The 22,934-nt window shown below is 40.9% G+C and overlaps 2 protein-coding genes across 2 annotated transcripts; both read right to left on the reverse strand.

Annotated features, from left to right (window-relative positions):
* Positions 1-2,332: 2,332 nt before the first annotated feature.
* Positions 2,333-8,737, reverse strand: LOC100890783. Its single transcript, XM_030996271.1, has 2 exons — positions 8,495-8,737; positions 2,333-5,982 (listed from the first exon to the last, which is right to left on the reverse strand). The coding sequence occupies exon 2, from the start codon at positions 5,453-5,455 to the stop codon at positions 4,112-4,114; it is 1,344 nt and encodes a 447-aa protein (XP_030852131.1). The 5' UTR covers positions 5,456-5,982; positions 8,495-8,737; the 3' UTR covers positions 2,333-4,111.
* Positions 8,738-11,812: 3,075 nt separating this feature from the next.
* On the reverse strand, positions 11,813-18,018 carry LOC115928651. The gene is made up of 2 exons (XM_030996280.1): positions 17,830-18,018; positions 11,813-15,264 (listed from the first exon to the last, which is right to left on the reverse strand). Coding segments are annotated over exons 1-2 (1,905 nt in total). The 5' UTR covers positions 17,832-18,018; the 3' UTR covers positions 11,813-13,361.
* Between the last annotated feature and the right edge of the window lie 4,916 nt (positions 18,019-22,934).

A 22,934-nucleotide genomic window follows, 5' to 3' on the forward strand; every position in this document is an offset into this window, starting at 1 on the left:
GTTTCCAATATGTAACAATCATTTTCAGAATGTTATTATGTTTGTGACGATGTAGCCTAGGGGTCGTAGCCCCCCCCCCCCCCCCCCCCCCCCACTCCGAGAACGGACCCCATGCGTGTTACCAAAATGTCCGGTAAAGGGGTACTTTTCGTGCGACAAAGTCCGGCCCGAGAATTGTAAAAAAGGGGTGTATTAACGATTCCATGACATTTGCTCCGGCGGCAATTGCTCCGCTGTAAATTTCATACACTAATCGAATGGCCAACTTCAACCCTGGATTCAACACTATACCCTACCCTAAACCTAACCCTAAACCTAACATAAAACCCTATTGAAACCCTAACCCTAACCCTACATCTTAGAAGAAATAAAGCCCGGAGCAATTGTCGCAGGAGCAAATGTCGTGTCACCGTATTAACTTTTCACCTGGAGATTTCTTTAAAAAGGGGGTGTTTTTTCATTTTTTCTCTTTGGACTCCTGAGAAATTATTCCGAATTTAGGGGGTACATTGTACATTTTTCATGATTTAGGGGGGTCTCCAAGGCAGGAAAAACCCGCGAAAAGCCCGTGAAAGGGGGGTTCGGAAATGTTGGCAGTCCTCAGATAGGGGGTGCTTTCAAACAGAGGGAACAAGCATATGTACCCTAAATAACACTGAGTGGGGGGGGGGGGGGGCGGGGTCGTAGCCTACATTTGCTATTATTTTTTGTATTATATATGTACAATGACTGTAAAACCAGTGAAAAAATAATTTCCTGAAAGGGACAATAAATGGCCATTCTCCTAGCTCCTCCATCCCTCTCCTCTCCTCTCCTTCTCTAGTCCCGCTTCTTCATCAGTAAAGGTTGAGTATACTATTTTTCAGACTTCCCGGGTATGGGTGCTGCAGAGGGTACAGGCTAGGAGTTGCCGTCATTTGCGTCGGTGACTTTTGGCAGTGTTTTTAAAAAATTATTCCCGAGATGGAGAAGAAAAAAAAAATCAAAGATAGTAGATTTTTTTGTTTGCAACAGCTCCCATAGGTGGTTGTTGTTATTTATGTTCCAACGCTGTCATTTTATTGGCATGTTCTCTTATATGATCCGGTTGTTTGCATAGAAATAACATTTAAAGGTAAAGACCAGTTATGGTCATGCGATTGCATTGTGAAAGAAACGTTGTGGAATCGATCAGAAAAGGTTGATCATCTAGCATCTAGCATCTGCAAGGTTCTGGAATCATCAAAATGATAAGAAATTTGGCCCATTCTTCGTAAAGTTACAAGCACTATACACAGAAAGATGTATATGGGACTACCCTATATCTCTCACAGACCATGAGAGAAACAAATTTACCAAATATATGAATTAGTAGGCGGTTCCCGGCAAATTTTTTATCATCATGTATTAGTCAAAACATATTCTTTCACATGATTGGTAATGAGAGCTTCCATTTCATTTTTTGAAATTGCGGGGTTTCCAATACTAGTCTTTACCTTTAAAATAGTGTCAACCGGCAGCAGCAATTTGTCTTATTTACCCTCAGCAATTCAGTTCAATATGTACATCGCAACCAGATGCATTGCATATTTCCTGCAATCGAGGGGGAACTGGCTCTCATGTATAAGGCAGGGGCATTGATCTTACTTGGGAATGAAATGCAAATTAACAAGGCCAAAAAATGCTCCATGTGCGAGTTGGTCCTATTATCTTTTTTCTTTTTTTTACGTTTTTTTAACATGAGGGAAGAGGAATATCCCCTATTCCCCCGCATGCCTCTGGTTACAACGATAACAACTTCATCTTCCAAATCATCTTGCAACATTCACACCATGGGTTAGCTCATTTATTCGCAGAAACCGTAACAACCATACAACCATACACAAAATACATACATTCCAATATATATGTAACTTCAGTTCAATAATCAATCAACCGTGGCGTAGCCATACCAGTAAAAGTTGAAAGGCTCATGCAAATACCCCTCCCTTTCCGGCTTATCCACATTGAAAAGCAAAAACACGAGAATAAATTAAGAGTGAAAGTTATAATAAAAGATAGAAAACAGAAGAGGGAAGACAACATATAGAATGCACATAATATGAAACCCTCCCCTCACTTCATGGCCTTATTCTCACAAAGTTTATCTACATTGTATTCCCATCAACATCTGGACCCAAACTACGCCACGGTTAACCAACAATCCTAACATTCACACTCATATCTATTATCTAAATACAACTTCGGTTTTCATCATTCAACTAAGCCACAGACATACATTTCACCATTGCAATCTGGGGATTTCTTCCTAAATGACATTGAAGAATGAAATGAACATATTTTTTACACAAGATTTTGGTTCGTTCAACTTTCCGTTGAATTGTAATTACTGTACTTCATGATAATCTATCAACTGTAAACAGGTACATTGCATTTCTGTAATCATAATGTGTTTTTATGACTCCAATATGAAAATTCTTTACATGATAAAACTGAGCATTCTATGTAGCAGAAAAAAACAAAATAAAACAAAATGCTTGTCTTATGATTGATTGAGCATGATTTTAAAAATCTCCATTCCAATACATGTACTTTAATTTCAGAAATATCAAACCTACCATCGAAGTATGATGGTTATAAAATGCTGCGATGATACACAGTTTACAAACACATATTGAGTTCTTTGAAACAACAACTTCTTACATTATCTTAAGTCATTTGAATGATAAGCATATTATTCACATGAGTAAGTTCCGAAATGCTTCACTTGTTTGTAAAGTGGAAGTACATGTACAAGAGCATGGCTGAGACAATGTTTGCAATTTTTTGCATGGTATATCCAGTCTCTTAGAATTCTGCTGCCGATTATAAACTAGCATGGCATCATAATGACACAGGATACAGTGTTCAAAAGGTTTTCCAAATGCTCGATGATACATTTATGTAATCAGAACTACCTAAAAATGAAAGTTCATATGTTCATGAAAAACTAAGTATAGCAGCAGATATTAAATAAAAACAACTTCTTTTTCAACTTTAGCATATTCCAGTCAGTTTTTAGAAGGTCTAATATACACAAATTTATCATAAGTTTATCCATTATAAATAATGCTAAGAATCACATCACATGTATATTATATCCACACTATACAATTAAATGATTAGATTCCAAAAAATAGTTATTCGAATTACCGTTTAAAGGAATATTACAATGTTGTTTTCATTGTCGGAACCCGATGATGACGCCTAATCCTTGCTTGACATTATGGATTCTGCACATGTGCAATGCAGTGCAAAAATAATAGCGAACGAGGATGAGCAGCCCTCATGCTTTCGAACACTATGGCGCGCGAAGTGAAATCTTTAACACACACAGTAAAATCGTTGATACAATTTCGCATATTTTTTTGTAATATCGAGGTCGGGAGCAAGTTTGAAGGTTTGCAACATGTCAAAGTTGCTTCTGTATATCATTTTACATATCATCATGCCAAGATTGCAGATTTTGTCCCTCCCCCCGGATCTATGTTAGAGGATTTTGTGGTAAAAAGGAACACAAATATGTGACCTCTTTTTGCTCTCTTTTACAAAATCCTAACTCTGCACGTGCCTCAAGGCCCAGAAGGACACCCCCCCCCCCCAAAATAAAAGAGTTCAAATACATTCTTTTAGAACCGCACCTACACAGGACTGTCAATCCGATTATGGTTTCATTATGACAATGGTTACACAGAATCTTCATTGAACCCCGAGTCAATGTCTGAACAAATTGTAGCAATGGCTTATCAGGTAGCAAAGTAAAAAGCAAACAATTTGTAATAGAAGGCACATAAATACATAAAGTATCAAAACGTAAAGGAGTTTGCATAGTGGCACAAATGGTTTAAAATGCAGAACTTGATCTGAGAGTAACTAACAAAATCTGTCACATTTACTTATATAATTTCTCATAACATGAAATCTATATTACAAGCCCTTTCGTGACTCTCCAGATTGTTCAGTCTAAAGCGATACGACGAGCTGAGACGAGTGATCTGTTAACTTTCTAATTCCATCAGTCAATTTAGGCTTCTGTCTCCTTTTACCTTCAGTGCATCCTTGCAAAAACCTTTGACTTAATTGTAAGTATAAATTACTCACTGTCTTCACTACTCTCTTCACTACCTTCTTCACTGCTGACGTCATTTGCTCTCATAAATTCTAATAATTTTAACTCTAATTCCGCAGTTCCACCATCCACCAGCTCACGCAGCCGCAGAGGAAGGACGTCTTGGTAGTTGATCTTGTGTCGGAGGACTACTCTGGCAGCTGCTTCCTCCAGACGCAATACTGTGGTTGGTGGACTCACCAATGTCTGAATGAGATTGATATTCTGGTCCTCACGTCCTTCATGCCGCAAAAGGTCTGTGGCGGTATAGCCTTGTTTATCCACTGCATCTAGTGGACATCCGTGACGTAAAAAGGCCAGGGCAAGATCCGGGGCAAGATCCTGAATACCTTCCACATGTCCTCCCTGAATTGCAGAGTATGCTAGTATGTGCAGCACCGTGGCGCCATTGCACTCATCCTGGTAAGAAGCATTGTCCCAGAGTAGAACCCTGAGGAACACAAACTTTAGCATCAGAAGGTGGTCTCCACAGACGTAAGAATTTAGACGTAACGTGTCCATCAGAAGACGCATGATTTCGTGTGCTACAGAAGGCATCTTGGGATACTCATCTTGCCTTTCCCTAAACATCCTACCTCGAATGGACCTCAGTAACTTCTCCACATCTTCCAAGGTGGATTTCAAGTCATCAAAACTTGAGTAATCTAAAGGTTCAGCATAAAGTATGGAACCAAAGCTGTAACTAAACGAATGACACAACCCCAACAGACTATCAATATGTACATTATTAACTACTGAATCATAGGCACACAGCAGCTCTCTTGCACGTTGACGAACAAGAGGTTGTGGTCCTCTTATATTATACACAGAGTGGACTGGATATTTAGCAGCTATGTGACCTAGTACTGTTCCTAGCTTTAATGATCCACATCGTTCCAAACCAAGGGTATAGGAGAATATTTGAAAGCCTCCTTCTACCATGTCAGTATGGAACATTAAAAGACTTGCAAAGTCTGTAAGGGAAGGGTAGAGGTATCTCTGCTTGAAAGTCGGGGGAAATAGTCTCTCACCAACCAAGAATGCATGGGCCTGTAAAGCAATTTGAGACGATTCAACTGACTTGATTTCCTCCAATGTGTGAAATTCTGTCAAAGAGAGCTTCGAGAAACACAATGCAAGTTCAGAAGTTTCAGCTTGACCTGTGATAACTCCTGCATCTTGTTGTAGCTCTATGGCTCTGCGGAAAGAGTGAAATGCATCTTTGCAGAGAGCTGATTCAGAATCAGATCTAAGAGTAGCTTGTGAAACTCCAAGTATTTGAGAAGCTGTGAACTTGACCTCCAAAGGACTACCATCACCCATCAACATGAAGAAGTCAACAATGTCCTTAAATATGTAAAATGCAGCTACACATGCTGGAGTCCATCCATCTAGGTTCTTCTGAACAGATGCTCCATACTTCAGAAGAAGCTTCACAATAGATACCTTGATGGCCCTCCATTCTTGGGGTTTATAGTATCTTTTAGATAAGTACTCCTCTTCTACTGTGTTTTTCTACCATGCATGCAAAATGCAAAGGGGTATTACCCTTCATTAAACTATTGGAGTTGGGGTTGGCACCATTTGCCAACAAGAACTTGACAACATCCTTAAGACCTGTCAAACATGCGAGCATCAAAGGTGTTTGTCCTTCCTTGTTTCGGACATCGATACGACCCTCTTGAGCACATTGCTCTAGCATCTCTTCACTCACCGTCCCCCGCGAAATCGCAGTTGTCAAGTCACACGATCTCAGTACCGACAAGGTTTCCTCACTGCTACATCCAGATGCCATGGTTGCTGACTCGGACATCTCAGAAACTACATGGTTCACCAGCTACATCATAACAGGTTCCCTGCCAAAGATAGAAAGAAATAGGGAGCTAAGTAAAGAGTGGCATATACATGTATATAAAATAATAATAGTGAGGCCAATTTAGAATATTTATTTTCTACTTTAGGAGGGAATCAGGAATACATGTACCGGTATTTGACAACTTGAGATTTTCCAGCACAAAAACATGGGGTCTGAATCCGTCTAATTTTTCTTCAGTTTTATTTGTCCATGGATGCACAACAGCCCGAGGTTAAAAACAGAAGTAAAAACCACATTCTTCTGTAACATCACTGCATTTTACAGGACCGCTGTACATGTATTTTCAACATTTGTCTCAAATCCTGTTCAATCTTCCCAGGGATACAAAATGTCCCTAATATCTAAATTTATTGGTAAAATCAGAGTATCAGACAATATCTTGTAAATGACAAATGGCATGAAACCTTCCCCCCTTCAATTTCCAAAAATCAACATGCGAAATGAAACTCTTAGAAATTAATTTTACTCAGCCTTGGCCTTGCATGATGTCCTTCAACGGAAACTCGAGCCAACACAGGCAGATCTAGCCCCTATGACATGGTAATTATGATGGGGGCTTGTGTCTGGACGCTTAACAAAAATAAAACAACCACTTTTGCCTTTGGATGTAACGAAATGTAAACATCAAGAAGCAATATTGCCTAACATAAATCTTATTAAGATTCATGAACAATTGTGCATACACTTCTTTTAAATCAACTGTCCAGATACACAACCTGTCCAGACACACAACATCTGGGTATACTACTAGAGACCAGCTAGCAGTCAAGCCCCACCCCAAGCTCCCTACTTTAAATTTAGAAATCTGGTTGATCATCCTGCTTCTTTTCAATAATTGTTCATGACAATTGACAAAGCCATTAGAAGAACATGTAAGCTCTTATTTTTGTTTGGCTCAATGGGGGTGGGGGGGGGGGGGTGGGAGTGAACACTCCTTTTTTTCCTCCCTCAACATCCAACCCCCCCCCCCCCCTCCCCCTGAGCAACAACAACATTTATTAAATACTTTTTAGTTTTTAGGCCGGGTGGGGGGGGGGGGGGGGGGGGGGGGAGGGGGTATTGATAAACATTGATAAACAGCCGCCTTTAAAGGTACTATGTCCCATTTGCAGGCCAAAAAAATGAAAAAGTTAAATTCCAACTGCATTTGAAAGATAATACTAATTTAGAACTTCCCTAAAAAAGGTGGGGCTTGAAAATGTCTTCAAGTGGCAAAATAACGACTATTAGTTGTCAAATCGACTTAAGGGCTATAGAGCCCAAAAGTAATAGTCTTGATTTTCAGACAATTGTACCAAATGGTCATACGTTTTATGCTGCGTAAAGATTCAATCAGTTTAATCTTGGACATCACAAGAAGTTGGTTATTGATGTAGACAAATGCTCATGTACCCTTTACAACTCTTTTCATGTATGTTATTACCAAGAAGAAAAAAAGCCAGTCAGTCACTCAATAGTGTCTGACAGTGAAGTCTAGCAAGTAAACAGGTTTCCTTGCATAATTTGAATATGAGGACACTGCTAACGTTTAAATTTCACAGATAGGACATAGACATGACATATTCATAATTCCTGCAAAGTTCTACAGAATTTGAGGTTGGCTGCAAAAGGGACATAGTACCTTTAAAATTGTAAATCATCCCCCTGTTTGGCAAGAGGGGGGGGGGGGGGGGGGCCGGGGAGGGGGTGATTGAACACCCAAAAATTCCTGCCTCCCGCCTCGATACCACCAATGGAGGGCGCAAGTAATCTACAACTTGTACAAGTCAAGTAGTGCAGTCCCGCTTAAAGTTTTTAAAGCCCCTCTGCACTAGTTTGTCCGGGGAGGGGGGGAGGGGGGTTATACCTCCCTGCAAGATCACTGACAGGTGGTTATCTCATCAAATCAGCTCAATTAACACAAGAAAAGAGGATCATGGGGACCAACAGGCACGTACTGATTAGGCATTGCTTGCTATATGGAGGGCAGTGGGGCATTAAACCGACCATTAATTTGAAGAAGTCCTTTTACAAGCAATATTTCATAAATCTTCTAATTTTTATTTGGCTCAGTGAGGGGGGGGGGGGGGGGGAGAGTTAACACTCATTTTTTCCTCTACATCCACCCCCCCCCCCCCCCCCCCCCCCCCCCCCCTCTCGAGCAACAAGAACAATTTTTGAAGAAGTAGATCTAGGTCTAGGTCTAGATCTACATTCACAAGCAAATATTTCATGAATCTTCTAAGAAATGTTACGTCAGACAATACAGAGAGGACAAATATCCATGATGGTATAGTGCTATATTTAGCAAATATTGCAAATGAACATCGATAAAATAACCGACTGCATGGGGCCTGGGTTTGGTCGCAATGATAATGCGACCTCGCTTAACATCGGCAGTCTATAAATCTAGTGAACAATAGAACGTATATCGGTACATGTGAAATTCTAAATAAATCTGTCATCAAAAACAGTGACATCGGGAACAGAAATGAACAAAATTGTCCTCTCACATCTAGGTCCTGAGGCTGTCCTGTTCTCTACATCAGACTGTCACTCGGTGTTATTTTACCCTCAAACACATAGATCTAGTAGAGCCCTATGTATAGAATCGAGATGATACACATAAAGTCACATGCAGCTTGCAGTCTATAGTCCAGTGCGGATGCATGCAATCTCCAACCAGTTTTGGAACTCGGTACCGGTTCAGCAACACACCAACACCACCAACACCACCAACACTGAACACCGAACTTAAATTTCACCAATGTGCAGGGGCGGGTCCATGAATTTCTTCCGGGGGGGGGGGGGGGACGGGGGGTAAGAGGACATAATATATATATATATATATTTTCTTCAACTAAAGTACATGCGCAATGACCTCCCTGTACTCATATCCATTTCTCTTGCATGGCATGGAGCAGTTCTTCTTGTGGAAAAGTATTAATATATACTGGCCATCCTTATTTCGGGTGGGTTGCTGCAGAGGGTGCAAGAACAGATGTCACTATATGTCAGTAACTTTTGGTGTGCTTAGGCATTTAAAAAGTGATATGAACCATCCCCCAGCCCTTCCTTTTTTGTTAACGATTTTATCAGACTGTTTATGTCGGTCTGTATCCTTCTCGTCGATCTCTCTTACAGCATCTATTTTACTTCCCTTATAAAGGTAATACAAAGTTTTGGTATGGCCGGCCGGGTTCATGAATTTGGTTCAAATGAACATATTGGAAGCTTATGCGATCTTACATATTCAGTGATCGTTGTCGCGGTTGAAATCGAGTCTAAAGTTATGAAATTGTAAATAGCTCCCTCTCAAGGTCAATATATTAATTAAGCTATGAAACAATGTTTCTTGACTAAAATCGACCGATTAGCTATTCCCGTTTGAAAATTATATATCACAACTACATATTCTGAGATTTTCATGGTCGCGGCTACCCTTGTACGGCAGTATGCGCTATATTTGAAATTTATCAAAATTAACCGGGAGCACCGGTAAATTTTTATATTCAATTTTTCTCGAAAGCAGAAGTGTTTTAGGGGCTAACATTTCTAGAGCTCATAATACATCCACAGGGGCATCCAACTATATCAAAATTGTAAAGAATCACTATCCACCCAATTTTCGAATTTTCCCAAAACTTTGTATTACCTTTAACAACCATTTCCCCGTTGGTTTTGTAACAGTACACAATGTGTTCCGTTTAGTTTACACACTTCCTCACAAATGATGTACCCATGGGTGTCGATCTGTCACTGATACCTATTCATCAGGGGGGGGATCTATTCATATTCATTCATCCCCCCCCCCCCCCCCCTGATGAATAGGTATTACGTAAGGATCGACACCCATGGATGTACCCTTCATTCTCTTCTTGCTTTCTTTCGTTTAATAATTACATTTGCATTGTTAAAGTTCCTCCATTTGCTCTCAGTTTGCCACCCCTCCCTTTCTCTCTCTCTCTCCATTGTTCAGACTGTGACCCTCTCTGCTCCTCTCACTCGATAACTGTTTTGCAATACATATATGTCTCACTGAAATTAATAATATCTCATCATGCTGTAATTAATTATTCAAAAGGTCTATAAGTTAATATCATGGACATTACCAGTCTAAATAAGAACACGGACAAGTAAACAAATTTATAATTCTACATATTTCACTATGATGATTATGATCTTTTCAAATATACAAGATACAAGATATTTCATTAGGTCTTTGCAAACAAGTTACATAAAATTTGGTTTCCACTGGCGTTACAGTAATATTCAAGAAAATACATAATTACAAGAAATTAATACATCACGTTTATAGAAATAAATGAAATAAGGAACAAATACATGCAAAAGATAATGAAGCGACAAAAATGGTCATTGGTACTTCAAATCATGAGTTTCAAAATTAAGCTTTGGTCATTGGTATTTCAAATCATAATAGTTTCAGTATTAATTAATTTCAACGCAGAAGTTTAACGTTTAACCTGTGAGTTGAATTTATGAACAGAGTCGGGTACAAATGAATATCTGAATCGTGAAAGGCGGGTTGGGGTGGGGCGAAGTCGGATACCAGAGCAATATGAATACAAGAAATGAAGTGGATTGGTATTGTCTTTCATGATTGCACAGACCTTATCAACAATTTGCTCAGTACAACAAGACTCGACAGAAGATAATTCTACCCCAATTATGCGCTGTGCTATTTTACGTGGCCTTTCCAATTTCTTCTTGTCCTGTTTCGAGAGATTGCCAAATGAACATATAATATTGAAAAGCAGGACACTCTTTATTATTGAATTGTAGAACAGGGTCAGGATTGTTGCATCTATATGGAAAATGTGATATATAATTTTACATAATTTCACTATGATGATTATAATCTTTTCAAATATACAAGATACAAGATATTTGATTTGGTCTTTGCAAACAAGTTACATAGAAATTTGGTTTCCACTGGCGTTACAGTAATATTCAATAAAATACATAATTACAAGAAATAAATACATCACGTTTATAGAAATAGATGAAATAAGGAACAAATACATGCAAAAGATAATGAAGCGACAGAAATGGTCATTGGTACTTCAAATCATGAGTTTCAAAATTAAGCTTTGGTCAGGCGCGTACGCAGGATTTTTTCAAGGGGGGGGGGGGGGGGGGGTTTAACATTTATAAATCGGGCCGAAAATTTCGCAACGACTCAGCCAGCCGCTGAATAAGCGGGGGGGGGGGGGGTAAGAGGTAATTTTTTTTTTTTTGGGGGGGGGGGTCCCAAAAAAATCGCAACGACTCAGCCGACCGCTGAAATAAAAAAAAAATTAAAAAAAAAAAAAAAATCCAAAAGGGAGGGGGGTTTTAGAGAAATTTAGGGGGGGGGGGTTTACACACAAAAAAATAACCAAAGGGGGGGGGGTTAACCCCCGCCCCCCCCCCCCCCCCCCCCCCCCCCGCCCCCTGTGTACGCGCCTGGCTTTGGTCATTGGTATTTCAAATCATAATAGTTTCAGTATTAATTCATTTCCAACGCAGAAGTTTAACACTTAACCTGTGAGTTGAATTTATGAACAGAGTCGGGTACAAATGAATATCTGAATCGTGAAAGGCGGGTTGGGGTGGGGCGAAGTCGGATACCCGAGCAATTAAATGAATAAAAGAAATGAAGTGGATTCGTATTGTCTTTCATGATTGCACAGACCTTTTCAACAATTTGCTCAGTACAACGAGACTCAACAGAAGATAGTTCTATCCCAATTATGCGCTGTGCTATTTTACGTGGCCTTTCCAATTTCTTCTTGTCCTGTTTTGAGAGATTGCCAAATGAACATATAATATTTAATAATTGAAAAGCAGGACACTCTTTATTATTGAATTGTAGAACAGGGTCAGGATTTTGCATCTATATGGAAACTTTTCAACTTACGCAGAAAAAACAATGCTTGTTAGCTTTCTTACGGATTGTGTGCTATCCCTCTATGATAATTTGTCATTTAAGACAGTTCCAAGATATAATCGTCTCTTTATGAATGATTACTTTCTCGTGGTCTGTACCTTTTCGACGGAAGTCGATTACCATTTCTTTGGTTTTGGTTGTGTTTAATGTTAAGTAATGATCATCACACCAGCGAATGAATTCGTCTACTTGTGAGAAGTAATCATTCGCCTGATTAGACAAAAGAGTAATTACGGTGTCATCAGCATATTTTAGTATGCTACACAACAAGAAGTAGAGCTTACACAATCACTTGTATACAGTGAAAACAAAACCGGAGATAGGACACACCCCTGAGGGGCACCTAGGTATGTAGGCACAGTGAGCAATAGTTAACATAATTTGAGAGTAAAAGGTGACTGAAAATTAATGAATTTAATGCAACATTCCTAAACAATAATATTACAAAAAATGTAAAAATACATAGATTCAAGAATTCAACCAGTTTCAATCAAAACAAGAAAAAACACTGCATTAATAAGGCTATCAAGTTCAGGTTTGGCAAAGTGAAAAGTACATTGGCCAGTCTGACGACGAAATTGAAGTGTTCAAATTTTGACACATAAAATAGTTTTCCCTTCCTAGACTTTGTTTATCCTTTACTTTTGCCCCTCCTTCTTGTTGGGATAAGTTCTCTCTTCACAGGACCTGTAGTGGTTATAGAGGGAGGGGGGGGGGGGGGAGCGACTCCCCTAATTTCTTAACTGATTATACATTAATTTGAATGAGGCACACATAAAAAATGCATGCAAGATGGCAGATTTTGCCCCGATCTAAGGATTTTGTGGTAAAAAGGAACACAAATGTCACCTCTTTGTGCCCTCTTTTACAAAAACCTGAATCTGCACGTGCCTAAAGGCCCAAAAGGACACAAGCCCCCCCCCCCCCCCTCCCCCTCCCCCCCCCCCCAAAAAAAGTTCAAATACATTCGTTTAGGACCGCACGTACACGGGACTGTACATCCAATTATGGAATTTTCATTGAACCCTGAGTCAATGACTGAACAAGTTGCAGCAATGGCTTATCAGGTAGCAAAGTAAAAAACAACCAATTTGTAATAGAAGGCACATAAAAACATAAAGTATCAAAACGTAAAGGAGTTTGCATAGTGGCACAAATGGTTTAAAATGCAGAACTTGATCTGAGAGTAACTAACAAAATCTGTCAAATTTACCCCTCTAATTTCTCGTGATATGAAATCTATATTACAGGACCTTTCATGACCAGGCCTGTTGACGATGGTTCTCAAGAGTGTTCAGTCTAAAGCGATACGTTGAGCTGAGACAAGTGATCTGTTAAGTTTCTAATTCCATCATTCAATCTAGGCTTCTGTCTCCTTTTGCCTTCAGTGCATCCTTGCAAAAAACCTTTGACTTAATTGTAAGTATAAATTACTCACTGTCTTCACTACTGTCTTCACTGTTGTCTTCACTGCTGTCTTCACTGCTGTCTTCATTTGTTTGTAATAATTTTAATAATTCTAACTCTAATTCCGCAGTTCCACCATCCACCAGCTCACGCAGCGTCAGAGGAAGGACGTCTTGGTAGTTGATCTTGTGTCGCAGGACTACTCTGGCAGCTGCTTCCTCCAGACGTAATACTGTGGTTGGTGGACTCACCAATGTCTGAATGAGATGGATATTCTGGTCCTCAAGTCCACCATGCTGCAAAAGGTCTCTGGCGGTATCGCCTCCTGCATTCACTGCATCTAGAGGACATCCGTGACGTAAAAGGACCAGGGCAAGATCCTGGGCAAGATCCTGAATACATTCCATATATTCTACTGAATATGTAAAGTACGCTACAAAGTGCAGCAGCGTGTTGCCACCGGACTCGTCCTGGAAAGGAGTTTCTTCGCAGGACACATCCTGGTAAGAAGCATTGTCGGACATTAGAACCCTGAGCAACACAAATTTTACCTTCAGAAGGTGGCTTCTATCTATTAAATCTCTTCCGCTGTCTAAGAGTTCCAGCAGAAGTTTCATGATTTTGTGTGCTACAGAAGGCATCTTGGGATACTCATCTTGCCTTTCCCTAAATGCCCTACCTTGAATGACCCTCAGTAACTTCTCTACATCTTCCAAGGTGGATTTCAAGTCATCAAAACCAAACCCAGAAAAAACTTCAGCAAAAAGTATGTCACCAAAGCTATCTATAAGCGAATGACACATCCCCGACATACTATCAATATGTACATTTACATTATTAACTACTGAATCATAGGCACACAGCAGATCTCGTGCACGTTGACGAACAAGAGGTTGTGGTGCTTTTTTGCCATCATACACACAGTGATCTTGATATTTATCAGCTATGTGATCTAGTACTGTTCCTAGCTTCAATTCTCCACATCTTTCCAAACCAAGGGTATAGGAGAATATTTGAAAGCCTGCTTCTACCATGTCTTCTTGGAACATTAAAAGACTTGCAAAGTGTGTAAGGGATGGGTAGAGGTATTTCTGCTTGAGACTTGGGGGAAATAATCTCTCACCAACTAAGAATGCATGGGCCTTAAAAGCACTTTCAGACGATCGAACCGACCAGATTTCCTCCGATGTGTGAAATTCTGTCAAAGAGAGCTTCGAGAAACACAATGCAAGTTCAGAAGTTTCAGCTTGGCCTGTGATAACTCCTGCATCTTCTTGTAAGTCTAAGGCTCTGCGGAAAGAGTTAAATGCATCTTTGAGAGCCGGTTCATCAAGAGTAGCTTGTGAAACTCCAAGTATTTGAGAAGCAGTGATTTTGTCCTCCAAAGGACTACCATCATCAATCAACAAGAAGAAGTCAACAATGTCCTTAAACATGTTAAATGCAGCTACACATGCTGGAGTCCATCCATCTAGGTTCTTCTGAACAGATGCTCCATACTTCAGAAGAAGCTTCACAATAGATACCTTGATGGTCGTCCATTTTTTGGGTTGATAGCATCTTCCAGATAAGTACTCCTCTTCTACTGTGTCTTCTACCATGCATGCAAAATGCAAAGGGGTATTACCCTTCATTAAACTATTGGAGTTGGGGTTGGCACCATTTGCCAACAAGAACTTGACAACATCCTCAAGACCTGTCAAACATGCGAGCATCAGCGGTGTTTGTCCTTCCTTGTTTCGGACATCAATACGACCCTCTTGAGCACATCGCTCTAGCATCTCTTCACTCGCCTTCCCCCGCGAAATCGCAGTTGTCAAGTCACACGATCTCAGTACCGACAAGGTTTCCTCACTGCTACATCCAGATTCCATGGTTGCTGACTCGCACATCTCAGAGTCAGCTACATCATAGGTTGAAGGTTCCCTGCCGTAGATAGAAAGAAATAGAGAGCTAAGTAAAGAGTGTCATAATTAAAATGGAATAATAATAGTGAGGCCAATTAGAATATTTTATTTTCCAATTTAGGAGGGGGATCAGTAATACATGTATTTGACCCCAGCTGGGGTTTCCAAACGTTTTTGCTCATTACGCCACTGCCCCGGGAAGGTGAGCCCCCTGTACAACATGGGCACCAATTACACATTGCTTGCTATATAGAGGGCGCAAGTAGTACAACTAGTAATAGTGGCAGTGCATGCAATAGGGTATCAGAGGCGGATCCAGGGGGGCACAGGGGGCACGTGCCCCCCCCCCCCCCCCCCCCCCCCCCCCCCCCCCCCCAAAAAAAAATTTGTTAAAATTAGCCCCAAATCCGCCAAAAATGTACTGAAAAAGGAGGGAAGAAGGGACGTGCAGCCCCAGGCAAAAAAAAAAAAAAGTGTGCACCACTCCCCGCCCCCCCCCCCCCCCCCCACTGAGCGAATTTGCGACCAGCGCGATTTTCAAATTTTGGGAGCCCCCCCCCCCCCTAAAAAAAATGTGCTCTTATCCCCCCCCTCCCCCTCCCCCTGTTTTTTCAGCGACTGAGTCCTTGCGATTTTTTTGGGGGGGGGGACAAAAAAAAAATATATAGATGTCCTCTTACCCACTGTGTGCCCCCCCCCCCCCCAACCGCGGATCCAGGATTTCTTAGGGGAGGGGGCCCAACTTTTTTTTTTTTTTTTGCTCCCGAAAATTTGAAAATCGTGCCAGTCGAAAAGTCGCTCAGTGGGGGGGGGGGGGGGGGGGGGGGGGGGGGGGGGGGGTAGTGGGCAAATTTTTTTTTTTTGGTCCTTGAAAAATTTTCAATTTGCACCCCCCCCCCCCCCTTGAGCACTAGGGGGGGGGCCAACCCCCTAAAAAGGTAAAAATCACGTGAATTTACATGATTTTTGTCTCTCAAGGGGGGGGGGCGCCCGGGCGCGAATTTTTTTTCCGTACTCGAGAGAGCAAAAATCCCATGTGCGCATGCGCGTGGACTTATGATTTCTCTGCTACTTCCCATACGAAATGTACATGTATTCGCATGTACTGTGCACGATTCGCGTTCTACGAGTAAACGATGGCATAGTAGTCTTCAAACACAGACTCTGATTTGCCAGTTTGACAAATCAATATGCGTATGTGTCGCGATGTGCTTATTCAAGTCTGTGTAGTTGTATGATTCAGACCCAGTAGTGCATATGGAAATACATTGCAACTTGTATAGAATGGTATAGTAGTCTGCAAGCACAGACGCTAATTTGACAGTTTGACAACATACTAGTAGTGTGCTGAGAAGTACTTTATTCAAGTCTGCGTAGATGTATGATTCAGACCCTACTGGTGCGTGCGTTAGAAATGCATCTCAATGTGTAGAGTGTAGTATAGTAGTCTGCAAGGACATAATAATATATTGTGTATTGATGAGTAGTGATTTTATGCAAGTTTGTGTAGTTTAATGATTCCAGACCCCATGGTAGGCCTATGTATTGTGCCACTGCTCTCTCACACTCTTTCTCTCTCTCTCTCTCTCTCTCCATATCTCTCTCTCTTTCTCTCTCTCTCTCTCACGCACCAGTAGGGTCTGAATCATAAAACTACTCAGACTTGAATAACACTATTTTGTCAAACTGTCAGATTAGCGTCTGTGCTTGCAGACTACTATGCCACTCTGCAAGTTGAGATGCCTTTCCAATACACGCACCAGTAGGGTCTGAATCATAAAACTACACATATTTGAATATAAAGCACTACTCAAGACACTATGTTGTCAAACTGTCCGATTAGCGTCTGTGCTTGCAGACTACTATACCATGCTATTCAATTTGGGATGCATTTCTGTAAGCACTAAAATGTCTGAATCATACAACTACTCAGACTTGAATACTAGTACTATTGCTACGCACGATATATGCGTAATTGTTTTGTCAAACTGGCAAATCAGAGTCTGTGTTTGAAGACTACTATGCCATCGTTTACTCGTAGAACGCGAATCGTGCACAGTACATGCGAATACATGTACATTTCGTATGGGAAGTAGCAGAGAAATCACAAGTCCACGCGCATGCGCACATGGGGTATTTGCCCTCTCGAGTACGGAAAAAAAATTCGCCGCCCGGGCCCCCCCCCCTGGATCCGCCACTGACCCCCCCCCCCCCCCCCCTCCCCCCACAGGAAGACATTTCTGGATCCGCCCCTGGGTATTTATTGGCCTAAACCAGTAATTTAACAAGCAATATTTCATAAATCTTCTAAGAATTGTTACGTCAGACAATATAGAAAGGACAAATATCCATGATGGCTATATCATATCCGACTAATAATATATTGCAAATAAACATCGATAAAATAACCGAGTTTGGTTTGGTCGCAATGATAATGCGACCTAGCTTTGTGTCGACAGTCTATGCATCTAGTGAACAATAGAACGTATATCGGTACATGTTAAATTCTAAATATATCTGTCAACAAAAAAGGGACATCGGCAACAGCCAGCGCCAACAGAAATTTAAAAAATTGTCCTCTCACATCTAGGTCCTGAGGCTGTCCTGTTCTCATAATAATGGTAGAGCCCTATATGTTGAATCGAGTCCAGAATCGAGATGATAAACATAAAGTTACATGCAGTCTAGTCCAGTGCGAATATATGCGATGAAATCTCCAACATGTTTTCGAGCTAGCAATAGCAATTGGCCTTGGTTAAGCAGCCTTTTCACGCGCGCACGCGCCCGCGCACGTACGTCGCTCTCAACATGCACTAAACACCAATACCGAACGAATGGGCGTGGTCGCTAGCTAAGAGTTTCGATTTGTACACGAACTGGTGGTGGTTGGTGCATGTTGGTGGTTATTTTACCTGACTGCTATAAGAAAGCATAAATGCTTGTAAGTAAGCAACCAGACGGCCGATCGACGGCTTTAGGTCCTCTCCGACGGACCTGGTAATGAGGATTAATGCCTTACCAAAGGGCAGTGGCAGAGGGCGGGCCCGGGGGGAGGGGGGGGGGGGGCGGGCGGCGAGGGAGGGGGGGGGGCGAATTCATGAGAAAATATTTAGCGTCGACTCAGCCGTGGAGTAGTGAGAACTTTTTCTTTCTTTCTCGTGATAAGATATTAATCGGCGACTAAGCCGGCCGACCGAATAAGCGTGAACGGAGGGATACCATGCATGTTCCCAAAATGTCTGGTAAAGGTGTACTTTTCAAGCACCAAAGTCCGGCTCGTACTCGTAGTACACAAAAATTTGGCCCGTATTGACTTTACACACCGGACTTAGGGGGGTGTTTTCAAAAGGAGGGAACATGCATATGCATACCCTGAGTGGGGGCCGGGCAGGGGGGGGGGAGGGGTGGATGGGGTGTTTGAACACCCAACCCCCCCCCCCCCCTTGAATCACAAATGGAGGTCGCCAGTATAGGCTACAACTACTACTAGTCAAGTAGTGCAGTCCCGCATCAAAGTTTTTAAAGCCTGTCTGTACTAAAGCCACTGGTTTGTTCGGCTAGGGGGGGGGGGGGGCATAGGCGCCGGAAGTGGGGAGGGGTGGGGGTTGAGGAGGGTAAAGAGAAAAAAGCAGTAAAGTAATGGTTTATATTTTCAACCCAGAAGAACATAACAATAATAAAAACCTGAATTAAATCACATATAAAATTCCATTCAAAGAAAAGGAAAGTTAACAGGAATTCAATTTCCTAAACATTCCGCATGCCACCTATATTTATCAATGGAGGTTTTTATAATAGCGATACGCGCATCTCGTGGAAATATATTGTGAGAGGATGGGAAAGCGTGTGTTTTTTGTTATAGGGGTGAGAAGACATGAGCCCCTGAAAGCCGGCGTACTGACGGGGGATGGGGGATGGGGGGGGGGTATTTCTTATTCGATAACAGTGATTTACAAATGTTGCTGAAATGACATGATTTTCCGGTATTTTTTCTCAATTTTTTTGTGTAAGTACATTTTTATGCGTTGGTTGGAATTAGAAATTCCCAAATTTACAGTCGGCCGAAAAATATGCTTATTTAGAAGCCTTCATGTCAAGGCCTGCAGAAACGGCTGGGCTCGGGAGCTCAAGCCCCCCCCCCCCCCCCTCACTCTTTGAAAACGTACGTTACAGAGAGAAAGAAAAAAAAGAGACAGAGAAAAAAAATAAGTGACCTGCCAATTTCACAAAAAAGGTATAAAAATATGCTCATCTGACCGTAATTAAATACCTAAAATCCCAGAGCTTCAGGGGGTTCTACCCCCTGGAACCCCACCAAGAGCCCTAAAGCAGGCCCCTGGATACTTATCTGACCGTAATTAAGTACCTAAAACCCCTGAGATTCCGGGGGCTCTGCTCCCTTGACCCCACCACAAGGGCCCTAGGCGGCCCCTGGATACTCATCTGACTGTAATTAAATACCTAAATCCCTGAGCTTCCGGGGGCTCTGCCCCCTGGACCACATCAATGGTCCCCTGGACTCTCCGCCAATTAGTGACCTAACAGTGTCACAAATAAGGTATGTAAATATGCTTATATATCTGACCGTGATTTAATGCCTAAAAACCCTGAGCTTCCAGGGGCTCAGCCCCTTGACCCCCAGCTGGGGTTTCCAAACGTTTTTGCTCATTACGCCACTGCCCCGGGAAGGTGAGCCCCCCAATCCCAAACTGCCTCCGGCGCGCCTGGGGGGGGGGGGGGGGTTAAACCTCCCTGCAAGGTCACTGACAGGTGGTTATCTCATCAAATCAGCTCCCAATTAACATAAGAAAAGAGGATCATGGGCGACCAACTGTACAACATGGGCACCAATTACACATTGCTTGCTATAGAGGGCGCAAGTAGTATAACTAGTAATAGTGGCAGTGCATGCAATAGGGTATCAGAGGCGGATCCAGGGGGGCACAGGGGGCACGTGCCCCCCCCCCCCCCCCCCCGGCCAAAAAAAAATTGTTAAAATTAGCCCCAAATCCGCCAAAAATGTACTGAAAAAGGAGGGAAGAAGGGACGTGCAGCCCCAGGCCAAAAAAAAAAAAGTTTGCAACACCCCCGCCCCCCCCCCCCCCACTGAGCGAATTTGCGACCAGCGCGATTTTCAAATTTTTGGGAGCCCCCCCCCCTAAAAAAAATGTGCTCTTATCCCCTCACTTCCTCACAAATGATGTACCTTTCATTCTCTTCTTGCTTTCGTTCATTTAATAATTACATTTGTATTGTGAATATTTCTTCCTCCACTTGCTCTCAGTTTGCCACCCCCTAGCCCCCTTTCTCTCTCTCCATTGTTCAGACTTTGACTCTCTCTGCTCCTCTCACCCGATAACTTTTTTGCAATACATCTCTGTCTCACTAAAATTAGTAAGATCTCTTGTTGTAACTAATTATTTTATTTCATTCATTTCATTTTTATTTTTTCATTTCCAACAAAATATAATACATAATAGCGAATACAATGTAAAATGTATACAAAACATAGTTACATTTGTAATAAACAAATCTTAATAATAATTTATACATTTTAGTAAGAAAACAAATGAATTTTAAAATTTAACTGCATTTATATTTTGAGGAAATGGAGAGGTCCACTGAAAAGCAAAGCTTGTAAATTGTGGACCCCTCAGATAATAATGAGTGTGAACAAAATATGGAATACATAATCAATGAAAGAAGAATAGTGGCCAACAGAGAACATTTATTAAAACACGTAATGACTGTAAACAAGAAGACGTAACAAAATAATTACATGACGAAGAAAGAACAGAAAAAAGAAGAAGAAAAAAAAAGGGGGAAAAAATGTGGGCTGCGTTTGGAGGGAAGGAGAGGAGAGAAAAGGAAAGTTGTAGAGATCGAGCACGAAATAGGGAGCGCACAAAATCCTTGAGATAGCTGAAACAAAAAGAGCAAGAACATGATGGCAAGTTGTTTTTTTTTTTTAGATGGGCTGCAGAAAAGAGGGAAAGAAAACAAAATTGGGAAGGAGATGTTCTATCACAATAAATTTCTAAATATTATAAGATTGTAATAAGGAAAATTTTAACTTTTTTTTAAAGCAATTAGTGAAGGGGAAGTTTTCAAATCGTTATGCAGAGTATTCCAAAATTTAGGGCCTTCAAAAATGAACGTGTTCTGTGCAGAACATGTTCTCAAAAGAGGTAAGTGAAACTCATCGGATTGTCGAATGGGATATCTATGAACAGCATGGTTTTTAAGAAACATATCATTAAACACGGAGGGCAGTATACCATTATTGTAATTAAACATAAATTGACCAAGCTGAAATAAGTACAAATCCTTAATTTTTAAGATGTTATTTTCAAAAAACAGAGGATCAGTATGGGAGCGTATGGGGGCATTACAGATAATACGAATAACTCTCTTTTGTAGCAATAGAACTCTTTCCAACAATGTATGATGTGTATTGCCCCAAACTAGAAGACCGTAATTCAAATATGGCAAGATCAATGAAGAATACAGCATAAATAATGATGATTGTGGTAAGTACAATTTTAGTCTATTAATAACACCAATATTGCGCGAAATGATTTTACAAATATCATCAATGTGTGGTTCCCAAGAAAGTTTATCATCGACTGTTATACCCAAGAATTTGGTAAGAGGGACATGTTTCAAAGGGGTATTGTCAAAAATAATGTCAGAGGGTAATGAATCCAAAGAGTTACTAAATAGCATGTAGTTTGTTTTCTGGAGATTAAGTGACAATATATTTGCTTGTATCCATTGCAATATATTTAATAACTCGGCATTGATTTTATCAACCAGGACGTTTGGATTTTTGTGTGAAAAAAATAAATTAGTATCATCTGCAAATAAAATAAACGACAGGGAGTTAGACGATTTACAAAAGTCATTTATATAAAGAATAAAGAGTAGCGGGCCTAGCAGACTACCTTGTGGGACACCACAACTAATATTGCATAATTCAGATGCATGATCGTTTAAGTGTACATATTGCTTTTTGTTAGAGAGGTAACTCCTGAACCACTCCAAGGCCTTTCCACGTACACCATAGTGAGATAGTTTGTAAAGTAAAATTTCGTGATTGATCGTGTCGAAGGCCACGATTCAAAAGGTCTACAAGATATAATCATGGACGTTACCAGTCTAAATAAGAATATGGACAAGCATATATTCAAATGTGATATAATTTTACAAATTTCACTATGATGATGATCTTTTCAAATATCAAAGGCACAATGAGCAATAGTTAACACAATTTGAGAGTGAAAGGTGAACATGAATGAATTTAATGCAACATTCCAAAACAAGAATATTACAAAATATGTAAACAAAATAATACTCAGATTCAACCAGTTTCAATCAAAACAAGAAAAAACACTGCATTCATGAGGCTGTCAAGTTCAGGTTTGGCAAAGTAAAACGTACATTGGCCAGTCTGCAATTATGTTTGAAGATAAAATTGTAGTGTTCCAAACTTCCAATTTTGACAAACAAAATAGTTTTCCCTTCCAAGACTTTGTTTATCCTTTACTTTTTCCCCTCCTTCTTGTTGGGATAAGTGCTCTCTTCACAGGACCTGTAGTGGTTATAGAAGGGGGGGGGGGAGGGACTCCTTCCAGTTTTTAATCGATTATAAATTAATTTGAGTGAGGCAAACATAGAAAATGAATGCAA

This window comes from Strongylocentrotus purpuratus, unplaced genomic scaffold (assembly GCF_000002235.5).
Source record: "Strongylocentrotus purpuratus isolate Spur 01 unplaced genomic scaffold, Spur_5.0 spur5_scaffold_3, whole genome shotgun sequence".
Taxonomy (NCBI): domain Eukaryota; kingdom Metazoa; phylum Echinodermata; class Echinoidea; order Camarodonta; family Strongylocentrotidae; genus Strongylocentrotus; species Strongylocentrotus purpuratus.

What these genes read in the sequence shown, in the direction of transcription:
- LOC100890783 (XM_030996271.1), bottom strand. Translation starts at nt 5,455, where the DNA reads ATGTTGATGGGTGATGGTAGTCCTTTGGAGGTCAAGTTCACAGCTTCT.